At 46.6% G+C, this 15566-nt stretch overlaps 2 protein-coding genes across 3 annotated transcripts; both read right to left on the bottom strand.

Moving 5' to 3' along the window:
* Positions 1–10603, bottom strand: LOC135234388 (glucose-6-phosphate 1-dehydrogenase-like). Of its 2 annotated transcripts, none has more exons than XM_064298954.1 (10): positions 10459–10603; positions 8609–8751; positions 3097–3134; positions 2898–3006; positions 2085–2302; positions 1804–1962; positions 1534–1659; positions 968–1061; positions 520–706; positions 1–350 (listed from the first exon to the last, which is right to left on the bottom strand). In XM_064298954.1, the coding sequence occupies exons 1-10, from the start codon at positions 10478–10480 to the stop codon at positions 7–9; spliced, it is 1440 nt and encodes a 479-aa protein (XP_064155024.1). In that variant the 5' UTR covers positions 10481–10603; the 3' UTR covers positions 1–6. The 2 variants fall into 2 exon arrangements, with proteins under 2 accessions (XP_064155024.1, XP_064155025.1); XM_064298955.1 differs by lacking the exon at positions 10459–10603 and adding an exon at positions 10207–10429.
* Positions 10604–11384: 781 nt separating this feature from the next.
* LOC135234389 (putative nuclease HARBI1) lies at positions 11385–14363 on the bottom strand. The gene is made up of 3 exons (XM_064298956.1): positions 14175–14363; positions 12845–13591; positions 11385–12387 (listed from the first exon to the last, which is right to left on the bottom strand). The coding sequence occupies exons 2-3, from the start codon at positions 13533–13535 to the stop codon at positions 11960–11962; spliced, it is 1119 nt and encodes a 372-aa protein (XP_064155026.1). The 5' UTR covers positions 13536–13591; positions 14175–14363; the 3' UTR covers positions 11385–11959.
* Between the last annotated feature and the right edge of the window lie 1203 nt (positions 14364–15566).

A 15566-nucleotide genomic window follows, 5' to 3' on the forward strand; every position in this document is an offset into this window, starting at 1 on the left:
AAGTGCTTATGTGCGTGTGCGTGCGTGCGTGTGTGTGTGCGTGTACGTGCGTGTATGTGCGTGTGCATGTGTGTATGCATGTGCGTGTGTGCGTGTGCGTGTGCACTGTGGTACCCGGTAGCGGCTGCCGTAGGTGAGGTCCAGCTCGGTCTCCTCGGGGCTGAAGTAGACCCCGGGCTTCTTGCTCATCATCTTGGCGTAAACGGCCTCGTTGGGCTGCACCCGCACCACCAGCTCGTTCCGCTGGCACTGGCCGCCGAAGATGTCGCCCGGCACGTCGGTGAACTGCAGCCGCACCTCGGCCTTCCGCTCGTTTAGCGCCTTACCGCACCTCAGGATGAAGGGAACGCCTGCGGAGAAGGAGGGAGGGAGGGAAACACAGTGAGGAGGAGGGTAAGAGGAAAAGATGGAGGCAGGGAGGAGAGTGATAGACTAAGAGTGAGAAATCGAGTAAGAGCGTGGTGAAGAGAGGGACGCTGGGTGGAAGCGGGGGAAAGGCCCACACACAGCCGCTCTCACCGTCCCAGCGCTCGTTGTGTACGTAGAGCACGGCGGTGGCGAAGGTGGGGGTGTTGGAGCCTTTGGGGACGGTGGGGTCGTCCAGGTACCCCAGTTTAGCGTCGCCCTCCCCCGCGGGGTCTCCCACATACTGTCCCAGCACCATGTCACCCAGTGTGACGGGGGCAATGCACTTCAGCACCTTCACCTGAGGGGGAGACAGAGCTTCCTTATTAAAACACCAGCGCCAACCGTAAGTAGCAGAAAATGCACTCCAGTGGCATGGTTTATGTGGATGAAGCCCACACATGCGTGCACAGTAACTGACCCATACATGTACATGGGATAGACATGTAAGGGTCAGTATATCCAGCCTATCATGTTTTCCCAAGGTTTTCATCCATTGGGAGTTACACTGTGGATGTGGTGGTATCCCAGAATGCTTTGCGGCAGAGGTGATTTTTCTTACCTTTTCATCCCTCACATCGTCGGAGCTGGTGGTAGCTGGCTTCTCCATGGCAACCAGGCTGAGGATCTGCAGCAGGTGGTTCTGCATGACATCACTAAAGTAGAGGAGAAGGAGAGTTTGACACGTTAAAAACTAAAAAATGCATTTTCTTTATCCTGGAGAATTTATGAATCCATGTAAACACTTTTTGACTCTCCTGCTTTTTTATGTGAAGGAAATATGCTTCTGTAAAATGGGAAAGGTTGCGCAGACCTGACTGCACTCAAGATCCAAGATCACATCACCATTTTGGCCAGAGGCTCAGAGGACCTATGCGGTTGTGCTCAAACTGCACACACATTGCTCAGACACTGCAGCCCCAAAGGAACTCTTCATTTCCTCTGGCCTGAACAGCCAATCAGTGAGCCAGGCTGGGCTTTGCACAAGTGGTCCAGTAATCACTAATTAGCATAGTGCATATCTGCAATCTTCAGCTGTCATGTACCAGCTGAACAAAAATGACTGCACTAATTAAGAGACTAAGCCCAGAGGTCAGACCCGGTGGAAACCAGTAAGGTTGGTCTCACCGGATGATTCCGAAGTCGTCGAAGTAGCCGCCCCGCCCCTGGGTCCCGAAGGGCTCCTTGAAGGTGAAGACCACACAGGCCACGCTGTCCCGATTCCAAATAGGACCGAATATCCTGTTTCCAAACCTGAGGGACAGGAGCAGATACAGGGACACACTCAAACACACAGTGCGTGTGAGCGCACAGATACCACAACGGAAAGGAGGGCGAAAGGAAAACGGATGGAAAGGGGGAGAGGACAGGAGAAGGGAAGGGCAGGTAATGCCGTACCGGAGCACCATGAGGTTCTGCACCATCTCCTTGCCCAGGTAGTGGTCGATGCGGTAGATCTGGTCCTCGCTGAACAGGGAGGACAGGTGGGCGGAGAGCTCCTCCGAGCTCTGCAGGTCCCGCCCAAACGGCTTCTCCACGATCACCCTGTTCCAGCCCCTGAGAGAGGCACAGGGAGAGAGCCAAAATCCCTTTAAGAGAATGAGACTATACTGGAGTGCGACTGACGGCATGGTGAGGGGAAGGGACGCAGTCGGGGGGAGGGACGGCTGCAGACTGACTTGGTGCTGATGCACTGGTGGCGGATGTTCTTGGTGACGCTGTGGTAGACGCTGGGGGGCAGGGCCAGGTAGAAGAGACGGTTGGCCTCACGCCCCCCCGGCAGGGCGCTCAGGTGAGCGTTGAGCTGGCTGAAGGAGCTCTCATTATCATACTGCCCACTCAGGTACGAGTTCCTGCTGAAGAACACGGAGAGACGCTCCGCCTCTCCATCTGCTACCTGAGAGAGAGAGAGAGAGAGAGAGAGAGAGAGAGAGAGAGAGTTAACACACAAGCACAGATAATATCTGTGTTGCACTGGCATTGGCCAATAATAACTAAGAGATAAACTAAGATTATGGCTGATATGGTGATGTAACACACATACCAGAAAAGCAATACATTTGAGGCGACCAAGAAGCAGTGTAATCGTCACCTGAACCTCATTTATTACTTATTTTTAATTAGTAACTTTTACCAGCCAAACACACAAGCAGTCATACAGAGGCTCAGTAGCACTGTAGCCTCCTGCTCTCTGCTAAATAATCAAGTAAGCCAGCTGAAATATTTCATTATACAAATACAATTTTCCCTTCCTAAATTGACGTCGTTGCTCATCTACTTCTATCATTAAGCTGGAAACTTGGTTGCAGTTTACATTAGTACTGTAGTGTAAAAGGGAGGAGTTTGTATGAGGATCAGCCAATATAGCCAGTCAAATGTCAGTTACTGATACAGGTCTCAGATTTTCCATATGGTGCAACCCTAATACACACACATACAAACCATATAGATACATGTACAACACACACGCATGCACACACACACACACACACCTTCATGTGGGGCAGGCAGGCAGCACGAATGGCCTCCACGGTGAGGCTGGAGCGGGCAAAGCCCACAAAGTAGGTCTCCTCAGGGAGCAGCCCGTCTCTGAAGAGCCACCTGAGAAGCAGAGAGGAGCACGGTCAGCTTGCCGCTGCAGTGCATCATGGGAAACACTCACACAGCCACACAGGGGGCGCAGGCACTCACCACAGTGTGGGGTAGATCTTCTTTTTGGCCAGATCCCCCTGGAAGACAAAGACATGGGTTACATCAGGGGCTGAACTGGTCAGGACAGAGACGCTGATCTGAGGTCCTGACTAACTGTGACTGTTACAGGTCCGATGACCCTTTGCATGCTTTCCTATTCATCTCCCTGGACACTGAATGGAAATCAGAGGCGTGTTCTTTCCACTGCCAGCAGGGACGCACGCACCTCACAGGGGCAGAGCACACTCTTTCTGTGGTGCTAAGCAGCGTGGTGTAGTCTACACAGGCACGCCCTATGAGAGGAACACAGCCTATCACTGGATCATTACCCACAATTCAGCTCATCAATGGCTTTAGAGCTCTAGCACTGAGCCTGGAGCCTGTACTGCAGTTACAGGAAACCTCATTCTGCACCACTCTGGCACAGCGGCTGGTTTACTTTAGCCGCTTTAGCTGGTAGTGTGCAAAGCACACAGGGGCACCGCGGCTTGTCAAAAACTGCTGAAAACTAGCAACTGCCTTTTGGAAGCCAAAGCCACGGTCACAATCCTAATGCCCAATGCAGCTGCCCGCTGGGTAATTATTAACAAAGCTTGCACAGGCTCACACTGCTGCTGAACCTTGAACGCAACGCTGACACCTACCGTGCCACGACAGAGGCTGTGGGAGCGATACAGAGGGCAGTGAGTGAGACTGCTGCTAATCTCAGTGCAAATGTGAACACTCCTAGAGCACACAGTGCAGTATGCCCGTGTTACTGTCACAGGGAGCCGGGGGGAGTGAGACTTTACAGTCCTCGCTCTGCAAGCGGGTGCACCCTCCAGTCACCAGCTCATTATGAACCAATCAAAGGGCTTTAGTCGCTATGGCGACACCGTGCAATTGACCCAAATGATTGAGCCACAGAACACACGGGCTAGCTCCACCCACTTTGGGTACTCCGAAGCCTTGCCCACAGTGGCAGCATGAGGAGGCATTTCTAGAGAACAGTGTTTCTGCGTAAAGAGGAAATGCAGATTCCTGACAGCTTTACTCAATAACGACTGGCTGTGTTAAAGCAAAGGGCTGATGGACCTTGGTTCTGGACAAATGAGCACTCCTCCCTATCTTCTTCTTGTTCCTCCTCCTCCTCATTCCACCTCACCTTTCTTCCGAAACAGGTTCTTAATTATACGGGCTGTGTAATTTACCGCTTCAAAATAGAGGACTGTGTCAGCAGGGCAGGCCGAGAGCAGAGGTCCTCAGCCCGGTCATTAGAAACAGCGAGGTGCTGCTGTGGGGTGCAGTTAGTCAAGTCAAGTCATTCAAATTTATACAGCACTTTTTCTGACCGAGTCAGCACAAAGTGCTTAACAGACATTGACATGTACACACAGGTAGAGAAATACCCATGCGTACATATGAGTATAGTAAAATAAAAAACAATTTATTGTGGTTTAAAATAAGTAATTTAGCGGTTAGTGGGTCAGTGTCGGTGCCGCCGGTCAGTGGGTCAGTGTGTGCGTCTGTGATTGCGCCATCTCTCAGCCGGGGGCCCGTGTCTGTGCTGCAGACCGGCGTGTCGGTGACGGCGTGCTGTGCAGTAGGTCAGCGGGTCTGCGTGTGCTCGCTTCGCGCAGCCTTGGAGGGGTAAAGCGATGCTGATCCAACACGGTGGTGTGACAGAGGGGTCAGGGACGGCGCAGGGCCCTCCCTCTCTTACAGAAGAGTGCGCTTAACGCACCAGGCCGAGAGGCGGAGAGCTGGAGAAATACCCTGCCTCACCGCACGCCCGCTAACCTACTGGACCCGGCTCCTTCACAGGCTTTAAGCTTTAGTTTACCGCACTTCACTCGAGCAGACACATCGCGAGTCACTGCCCCACACACTGCACTTAAGCCCTCGAGTCCCAGACAGCTCACTGCCAGTACCGAGTATCAGCAACAACAAACAGTAAAACTGCAGTCAGGAACAAACCATAAACAAGCGGCAGTCGCCTCCATTGACACCTCTCTGAATGTCACCTGACCCTGGAGGAAATCTCTCAGTGACACAGCAAAACAACTACGCCCCCACCCCCACCCTCCAGAGAGTCACATTAGCCAAGACCTCTTCCTTCCAAGAAACCAACAAAGAACCTCCCTTGGCCTTCCATCGGAGGGAGGGGAAAAAGGAAACAAGGAAGAAAAAAAGATAAGACAGGGAAAGAGAGAAGCGAGATTTTCTTTCACTGGGTGAACAAAAGAGGTCGATATTGTGCAAACGCACGATGACTGGGCTGAATCTGGCAGGAGTGGGGAGAGAGAGAGCGAGGGGCTGGACAGGATGGGGTGGGGCTGGGCTGGGTTCACACCGACAGCCTTGACCTTCACACACTCGCAGAGAGAGGGAGAGAGCGTTACTACACCACGCGCATTGCCATAAAGCCCTGCTCACACTCCCTCTTTTTCTTCCTCAACTCATCTTCCTCCTCTTTCACTACAACCAAGAGAATATTCCTCCCTCTCTCCCCTTTCCCCTCTCTCCCCACCTGCCTCAGTCCCTGAACTATAAAAAAGAATAAGGAAGAACACTGTGATTGTGAGACAGAGCAGGGTGAGGGTGAGGCAGAGCACAGTGAGAGTGAGGCAGAGTACGGTGAGGGCGTGGCCTGTGGCCGCTCCTCTTTCAGGGCCTGAGAAAGGGAAGCGCTGACAGCGCAGGTTCCGGGCAGCGGGATTTTGGCCCTCATTGTGCGCGGCTCACAGCACCGCTGGGTCTAAGTCCCTATTCAGCTGCTCCCCATTGAGCGCCGGCGTGGACCCCGCTTAACCCTATCCGCTCTCGGTCCCGAGCTCTCTCAGGAGCATCGCTGCTGACCCTGTGCTGGGCTGGGCCACCCTGCGGGGTCAGGGGTCAGCCTGCACCAGCGGAATCAGGGAGAGAAACATTAAATACGTGTGGAGTTATCCTCTGTCTCAGTCCTGATGTGCCTGAGAGGCGGGATGATGACAATCATTCTGCTTTTCAGCTACACGCTGTAGTGGTCTGATAACTATTTGTCACAATTCACATTGAGATCTTTAATTCATGTAACACGTTCTAACACTTATCTAAATGTGAATGTCATTTTAATCACACAATTTGGACCACATACCATTTTCCTTTTCATATATATGTATTGTATGGTAGCATTTGATTAAATGTAATGCCTTGCTAGTTGAAGGTATGCCGAAAACTGGACATGCATTCACTAAATAATAAATAAAATTTTACATTAAGCAAGACTCATCACTCTCAACAGGACTAATTAGTGGAACTGACATTCGTTGGGGGCGACATAGCTCAGGAGGTAAGACCGATTGTCTGGCAGTCGGAGGGTTGCCGGTTCAAACCCCGCCCTGGGCGTGTCGAAGTGTCCTTGAGCAAGACACCTAACTGCTCTGGCGAATGAGAGGCATCAATTGTAAAGCGCTTTGGATAAAAGCGCTATATAAATGCAGTCCATTTACCATTGAAGCCCTGTAATAATCATATTAGCCTTTAAAAGCATAGCTAGACAAGAATTCTGCAAAATAAATAAAGATAACAATAATGAATAATGCTAATAATACTTTTTCCCCAACCACAACTGGAACCAGCGAGCAGTTTCAGGTACTGGGTGCTTCTCCACTGTTGGTCTAAATGAGAAGCGTGCACTGTGGAAGGAAGCTGGCGACTGCTAACAGAAAGCCGAGCTGCAGTCTCCACACTATCCACTCTGTCGTCTGTATTAAGGGCGACGACAGGAGCAGAGAACCACACCGTGTGATAACAGGAAGTTCCCAAGCGATCGAAAGATTGGTTTGGACATGCAGGTGGACTGCTAACAGGAAACAAGTCAAAATAAATACAACCAAAGAGCTGGGATTTCACCCAGCCTGCTCTCTGTACCCGTAGAATTCCAGCCCCCTAGACAAAGCAATTTGACACCGCCCAGTGCCTGGCGATTGGTGGGAGAAGTTCGATGAAAGGGTTAGGGTTAGGGTTAGGGATGAAAGGTGCGTAAAGTGCAGTCGGATCGTGATTCAGAACCCTTTCAGACTTTTTTTTTTGGTGAAACAACTGAACATGATTCAACGATCCAGCATAACATAGAAACTCCATGTGATTACTGTCTGTCCTTTCAGAAATCTAAATTTAAACTAGTTTTCTATAGTCTTAAATGCAAAATCATGAAGTATTGACATTTTTATTATTTCTGCAAATCAATGGTACATTTTCTTGTTAACCTGTGTGCAGTGTATCTTTTTCTCCCCCTGACACTTGGAATGTAAGATTGAGTACAGGGGATGAAAATCTGACTATCACATATGCAGTTTTTTTAGGATGTGGGTTAGGCATTAACAAAAAGCCTCATTCTATTTAGAAAACAGACCACATTCCAACGTGACAACATTAATCTTGTCTCTTCACATATGAGCCAATTGCTTGGTAGTTTCCTGTAATATGACCCAACGCTGTGTATTAGGAAACAGATCATTTCCTACCTGGGTGCCATTTTCAAATGGAAAAAAAAAACTATACAGCTTGCTAGCATGCTAGGCAGAGCTGGCAGGGTGGTGTAGGGTCACATGGTGTGTTGTGGCGCAGTGTGATGTGGTGTGTTGTGGTGCAGTGTGATGCGGTGTGTCCTGGTGTGTTGTGGTGCAGTGTGATGTGGCCAGTCATGGTGCTGGGTGACACAGTCTGTTGTGGTGAAGGGTGACGTACTGGTTAGAGTGCTCAATGAAAATTCAAGCCCAGCCAGACCCAACCCAAGTTAGTTGAAGCCTGAGCCTGACCCAAAAGGACAGAATTAAACTTGCTTATTGTTGTGCAGTTTGCTTGTTCTTGCTTAATTTTTTTTATACATATGGTTAATAGTGGCCGATTATCGTTTTTCATCACACAGCATATGATAACCTACTTTAATCAATAAAATCAAATACATTTATTTTTTCTTACAATGCGGCCAGTTTTCATATATTCTTAGTCTGAAACTGGCCCAAGGGTCAGCTGGGTCTGGTTCAGGTCCTGATGGGCAAAGGCTTTGACTTTGAGAACTCTGGTTGTGGTTTAGCGTGATGTGCTGTGTTGTGGTTTAGGGTGCTGTGGTCTGCTGTGGTGTAGGATGATGTGGTGTGTCATGGTTCAGAGTCATGTGGTATATCGTGGTTTAGTGTGATGTGGCGTGTCGGGGTTTAGGGTGCTGTGGTCTGTTGTGGTGTAGGATGATGTGGTGTGTCGTGGTTTAGAGTCATGTAGTGTGCGTGGTTTAGAGTCATGTGGTATATCGTGGTTTAGCGTGATGTGCTGTGTTGTGGTTTAGGGTGCTGTGGTCTGCTGTGGTGTAGGATGATGTGGTGTCGTGGTTCAGAGTCATGTGGTATATCGTGGTTTAGTGTGATATGGCGTGTCGGGGTTTAGGGTGCTGTGGTCTGCTGTGGTGTAGGATGATGTGGTGTGCGTGGTTTAGAGTTATGTGGTGTATCATGGTTTAGCGTGATGTGGCGTATCGTGGCATTATGCTCACCGAGGCACCCATTATGATGAAGATGTGCACGTCTGATTGGTGGAATTCAACATCGTCATGCAACTCCTTCCTCAGCTGCCCAAAGACCTCTGATCGAGAGAGTGGGATGGCCGCCATCTTTTCTGGAGGAGAGGGAGTGACTTCTAGAGATAAAGAGGGAAAGTTACTCCCAATTATATTTTAGTAACGCAGGTGTGTACTTATGCCATTCCAATAAGTAGCATACAGCACACTCCCTTATTACATTCATAGAGGCATGTGTAAATACCCAATTCAGTCTTCTTTTCCCAAGATTATACTGTACTCTGGTTTGTTAGTTTAAAAAACTAAATTAAGCTAGCCTCCAACTATAAATGGTAACAAAAAGTTCTTCCAATAAAACATCATTCTCTTAAAAACCATAAAACAAAAATTTCAAAACAGCCAAAATACATCGCGTCACTTGGAAGGAGTTTAGAAAAAGGAACAATACATTTCCCCAAAAATTATCACAAATGAAACTTGACAGTACCATCTGATTCAAAGCCATTAAAAAGTTCACATGCAAAGATAAATGATAAACAACAACAATAATCAAATTAATTGGGCTACTGTTATACAAAGGGCCACTGTTTAAGTTTTTAAAACCGTTTTTTTTTAGAATATTTGATCGTTTACCATTGTGGCGTTCCTTATTTTATTTCTTTAAGTGTGGGATGACCCAAGGTCAAGTTCAATAATCACATTTTTTGTCGTTCAGGGTGCGTTTAAACTCAGTGAAACAGCTTCTATCAGTTATAGCGATAAATAAAATGCCACTTACAATTACAATGTCTTGATCAATTGCAATGTACCATTTAGACACAAAGCAAGCTAAAATGTATCTTTCTGGTTGACTTCTGAGTCGCGAAGGACAAATCGCGAAAAGGCAAAGGAGTTGTTATTGTAAGAGCATCACTTAAACTTCTTAGCTACATAAATCCTGTAGATAGGATAAGTTACACCAAGTAGGCTCGAACTGTCAGAGTTAAAATGATCTTCTGCTAACATTGAGCTACAAGCATCACTGCTAGAGTTCACTGGAAAACGTACACAAATAAACGCGTTTAAACGTTATCCTAATAAGATTGACATAATATATGTTTACGTTAACGCGGTGTAATTACAATGTATTATTTTAGAATAATGTTACGCCATCAAGTCCAGCCTCAAGCTTCAGCTTAGACAGACAGCTAAGTTAGCTAGAACATTACACTTAACGTTACACGATTTGAAAGGACATTAAAAGGCATTCCTGAAGCTTTAAATGTGCTATTAGTTTGGAAATGAGCTAATTTCGATGTTTTATGTTGTTGTAGGTTCATGTAGCCGCCGACTAACGCTAAGTTGTGACAAGACTCGGACAGTCTGTTCGCTGCTTCAAGCGGTTTTATGCAACGATGTGCACTTTTGTAATTTTCTCGAGATAACAGCATCTGCTAAATGCCTAGCTAAATATGAAGACATTTGAAGTAACGGTAGCTAGCTCACGTTAAGTGGCGAGAAGCTAGCTACAGCAGTGCGTAAAATAATTGAATTGGAGAGGGGATATCAGATACGCCAACACAGCACACACTCACCGGCAGTCGTTCTCCGATTTCTACAATTTCGCTAATCAACGTGTGCCAACTAGCAAGATACTACCGTGGCAGCTGAAATATGACTTTCTTGAAGTACAGGTGTGTGAACAGGCGATCAACTTCAGAAAAACACACAACTTCCTATATTACTAACGTGACATACAGCGAGCAGTTACCCAAACCTCCGATGTTTGGTTCCTGTTGAGAAAAGGGGACTGAATCCTGCCATTTTATTGGTCTAGAGAAACTCACCAGTACTCGCTCGACTGCCCATCTCTGTTCGGTGACGTCACCTCGAACGACAAATCTTGCGAAGTGTATCGGAAGACCACAATATGACCCCAAAATCGCAAATATTTCAAGTGTTGTAAAATAAAGCTCGGTTATGTGGCAATTGCCTCTCTCTTTAATCCAATAGGGATGTGGCTTTGGATGTATCTGGCAGGTTAAGGGACCAATCTGAGAGCAGGTCCAGGTGTATTACTGAGATGCAAAGCTCTGACAGGGTCAATATGGGTTTAACCGGGGGTCACTAAACCCACTAGCAAAGCCCAAAATGGATTTTGTCTCATTTGATGTGCAATCGTGTCATCTCTGGCATATAGGTTTTTGCATAGTTTCAGTGTTGTTGTTTAATGGCAGTTACCTTAATTAATCATTTAAAGTTTTCAGCTGGTTTTTTTGTGGTGTTGCTGTAATAATGAAATTGGCTCTCTTTCCCCGCCATTTTACCCTGAAAAGAATCTAAAAATACTAGGGAAAATATAAAATATACTACCGTTGAAATATGCACAGTATGCATAATTAAAGTTTTGGAGTGGCCTTGTCAAAGTCCTGACTTGATCCCAATACACATGCTGTGGCAGGAACTGAATCGAGCAGAAGAGTGGGCTAAAATTCCTACACAGTGATGTGAAAGATTAATATCAAATTATAGGAAGTGTCTCATTGCAGTTATTGCTTTCTAAAGGTGGTGCAACCAGGCAGCTAAGTTTAAGGGGGCAATTACTTTTTCACAAGGGTGCTTTATAACTTTTTTCATTAAAAAAATTAAAGAATTATTTTAAAAATGTTTTTTGTGTTGACTCAGCTTCCCTTTGTCTACATTTTGTCTAAAGATCTTAAACCATTCAGTGTGACAAATATGCAATAATAGAGGAAATCAGGAAGGGGGCAAATGCTTTTTCACGGCTTAGTATTGGACAATATATCAAGATACTTCACATTGTACACAGAATAACAAGAACAACTTCAATGGTCATTTTTACACTTGTGGAATCCCAGACTGCACCGGTCAGTCATCTCCACAGACAGATGCTAAATTAAAGTGCTCTATTGCTCTTTATGGAGTAGCACTGCCTTTAACACATACAGTATTTCAGGCAACATTCAGGGAAGGTGAAGTACAAAGCACAGCACATCCCAGAGGTCCTCAACTCCAAAGATGCAAGGGCTGCTTTGTCCAACAACGTCTTGCCATTCTGGCATAACCTTCAAAAAAATTTTCTTCCCCAGGGTATAAACAGCAAAAAAAAAAAAAAAAAAACAGTGCTATAAAGGAATAAAAAATAAAATAAAGGAATACAAAAAAACTGGAATAAGAACGCTACTGCAGTTGCCCAAAATAGGCTGGTAAGCTGTCGAATCCTGAGGCCGAGCCATAGAGAGCTAAAGAGGCATTTGTTAAATGAATGCGTGCCAGTTAGACTTTCTCCATCAGTGGTGTTAACACTGGCAAGGCCCGGAGGGGAGGTCACAGGTTTTCAAAATGCCGCTGGATAACAGCCTGCCTTTTTTGCCAGCCTAGCTGGCACTGTGGCGATTCTGCGTCCTCGTCCCCCATTTCCCCAACCTCTTCCTCCTCCTCCTCTCCCTCCTCCTCCTCCTCCCTGTTTGGGCCCTGGGCGGCAGCTCCCTCTTCTGGCGGCAGAGGCACATTGCGGCCGACGGCGATGTTGTGGAGGACGCAGCAGGCTATGATGATGCGGCCGCACTTCTCTGGGAAGCAGTTGAGAACGCGGGCGCCGTCCAGGCAGCGGAAGCGCTTCTTCAGGAGCCGGCACGTGACGGCCACGCGCCGCAGCGTCTTCCTCAGGGCCTGGTTATACAGCTCCTCCGCTCTCGAGGCCGGTCGCCGAACCGGCGTCAGAAGCCAGGGCCTGAGGGGGTAGCCGGGACCTCCTGCATGGGGGCGGGGAGAAGAAGAGTCACCTGACCCGAGTCCTAATGCTTCCTGATGGGAGGATGAGCTACCAGATGATTCACAGATACCCATTACGGATGAGGTTGATGAAACCTCACTCTCCCATCACTACTTTCCTGGGTTCTTAAAATAGGACTAAGTTTCTTCCTACCTGCCAATTTTACTTTCCTGTTAGGTGCCAGTGAGGGAAGGGATAGGTCATGGTCTGTCCTTACCCTATTTAATGAACTCTACTGCTCCCTCTGAACCCTACTGCTTTATCATGTCGAGAGAGCGGGAGAGGGCAATAAGGATAGCAAAAGAGAAGGAGGTAAGGAGTAAGATAAGAAGAGTGGGAATCCATGGCAATAAAAAGTGTCAGAGACACAAACACACACACACACACACATAGGAGAAAGATGCACAGAAGGATGCAGGCACTGTCTCCATACAGACCGAGGAGGTGGCCTGTGCCGAGGCAGCCGGCCGCGCAGCGCGCAGCCATGGGACTCCTTCTCCACACAAAGGCGTCTCTGGAGGACCCCGGGAACCGCGCGACCACACTGGTGATGGTGGAGTTTACGTCCGCCGTGATCTGCACTTTGAGCGAATGAAAAGACTTGTGGTTGAGGAAGGTGTGGGGGTCCCCCGGCGGTGCCCTGATCGCTATGTGGGTGCACCCCACGACACCCAAAACGTCAGGGAAACCCGCAATGTCCCTAAATTGTCGCTTTTCCCGCTCATGGGACTCTGGAGGGGGGAAGTTAACAAACTGCTCTCCTAACTCCACCAGTGCGTCAGTCACGTGGGTGACAGCGTGGCTTATTGTGGACTGGGACACTCCCACAAAGTTTCCTACGGCCGTCTGAAAGGAGTTGCTCGTGTAGTAGGCCAGGGCAGCGCAGATTTTTGCCTCCACAGACAGTGGATGGTTGTGCGCATAGGGATTGACCAGTTTGTCACTCAAAAGCCCACGAAGGTAGTTAATGCTGTCCCTGTCAAAGCGACAGCGTTCTATTAGCAACTCGTCGGGTAGTTGCTGCACGTTCTGGTGGAGTCTGAACCGCTTCTTGGTTTGGATACGGGGAGATTTGCGCCTAGCGTTCCGTCTGGCTAGGATTAGAATCAGAGCGTCTATATCTGCCATGTTGAATCTTGGGTCAGCAAGTTCGGTAGGTGGTTCTTTGGTTCGTTTCCTGCAAGCTGGATAAAAAAGAATAAGGGTAAAGGGTAAACAGCCATTCCAATGCACCAAGTATACATTCGTTCATTTTACGTTTATTAAGAACTACATATGTATGTGTGTAGACACCTTTTCTGTACAAGTTCATCAATATCAAAATGTCCATGGGAATACTTCGCTTTATTTTGGAATAGTATCCAGGTAAACAATTCCATATTACTGACAATATTGTCTCTCACTAACTATAAGGCAAAATCATTTTGGGTCCATGGACAATTTAAAGTAAGAGGCGAACCACAGAAATCATAAGTTTTATTAACGGTAGCTCATGCTGACCCCATATGGTAGCCGTTAGTCAGGAAGTCTAAATATAAACACACTTGTATGCTGAAGTATGCTACGTATAATTTAACTACATTTGTACCGCTGCAAGACAGTTTATGAATACATGGGACTGACCAATTGCAAATCTGCTTTTATATTGGGAGATCCGTATCCAACAACTTAGCTTATGTTTTATTTAGCAAGCTCACTCCAAGCATCATGCTGTTGTTGAAAAACAATGATACCATAATGTCCCCACAAATCGAAACGTGCGGTTACCTGAAATTGCCGTCCCTTGTCCTAAATAGGTGCATGATCTCAACGCATCCTCCTCCACTTTATCAGTAAATTCAGATTACATAAACACCCTTTATATCAGAAACGAGCGACAACATGCTGTATAACGTTACCTAAACAGAAAATATGTGTTTCTACGTGATATGTGACGCCAGACGAAGTGGTTTCACAAAATAAAATACACTACCGCCCTCTAGTGTACAGGAGTATTGAATCAGGACAAAAATGTCAGCGATTAACAAATATGTTAAAAGATAACTGAACGAAGGCCAACACAAATCCCTGCTCAAGGTTGTCTCGTTGCCTTTCAGAACACCTAGAAATAATTATCTCCATAATAATAAAATAATATGAAAATCATCGGTCACAATTTAAACAAAGTGTATCTCATAAGGCTACAGACAGCATGTATAATGCCTTCATAAATATGACAATGGCTATAAATCATACAGAAACACATGTGGTGCTTCATAAAGGACAACATAACACCTTCTTATGTCACCTGGCTAATGGCTAAACGTTGCAAAGGACAACAAAGCAGGCTTATGTAGGAAGCAAGGCGAACTGTGACATAACTCACAGTGATGTCAAGAAACAATCCGAATCAACCCAAGGGAAGCTAGTCCCCTAGTTACAATGTCACAAAATACCTCTTGTACCACAAATGATTTCAAAAGCAATATATCAAAATTATGAATGTTAATGGTTTTACTTTAAAGGGTGTACAGCAGACCCCTTCATTAAGCATGTATGTATCTCACCTTTAGGAATACTGAAACTGGTGTAATTTTAAAAGACGTACATTGGAATATTACATAATAGGCTACACCTATGACTGATTTAAAAAGCAATACCCTCAGCATTAGGACAATGACACCGAAAGGTATGTCACTTTACAGGATGCATGACACAGCACAGTAACAGTAATATGCAACTAAAAAAAAGTAGCTAATGTTTCATGAAGGACAGTACAACACACATTATGAGTCTGGTATAGGGAGGAAAGTCATAAGATGTTAAACAAAAGCATAAGTGGTGCAGAGTCAAAGTACCATTAGCTATTGTGGCACAGCCACACGGCACACTGTTAAAACATAAGATATCTACTGCCGTTATAACAGGATTCCAGGGGACCAACTACACTTGGGTTGATGTGGATTGTTTCATGACATCAAGTGACATCATGAGTTATGTCACAGTTTGAACATGCTTATGTAGGATGCTAGGCTATGTCACTCTTTATAATGTTTAGCCGTTAGCCAGGTGATGCGTCACATTTGGCATAGCATCTTGCATAATAAGTTATCACCCTTTATGCAGCATGACATTTGCTTATGCATAATTTATGAAACCATTATGTCATGTTCATAAAGG

This window comes from Anguilla rostrata, chromosome 11 (genome assembly GCF_018555375.3).
Source record: "Anguilla rostrata isolate EN2019 chromosome 11, ASM1855537v3, whole genome shotgun sequence".
NCBI lineage: Eukaryota > Metazoa > Chordata > Actinopteri > Anguilliformes > Anguillidae > Anguilla > Anguilla rostrata.

Coding starts and splice junctions, on each gene's coding strand:
- LOC135234388 (XM_064298954.1), bottom strand. CDS start 10,480: ATGGGCAGTCGAGCGAGTACTG. Junction 8,752..10,458: donor GGGCAGTCGAGCGAGTACTG/GTGAGTTTCTCT, acceptor CTTTATCTCTAG/AAGTCACTCCCTCTCCTCCA. Junction 351..519: donor ACACAACGAGCGCTGGGACG/GTGAGAGCGGCT, acceptor CCTTCTCCGCAG/GCGTTCCCTTCATCCTGAGG.
- LOC135234389 (XM_064298956.1), bottom strand. CDS start 13,535: ATGGCAGATATAGACGCTCTGATTCTAATCCTAGCCAGACGGAACGCT. Junction 12,388..12,844: donor CGGCACAGGCCACCTCCTCG/GTCTGTATGGAG, acceptor GCCCCCATGCAG/GAGGTCCCGGCTACCCCCTC.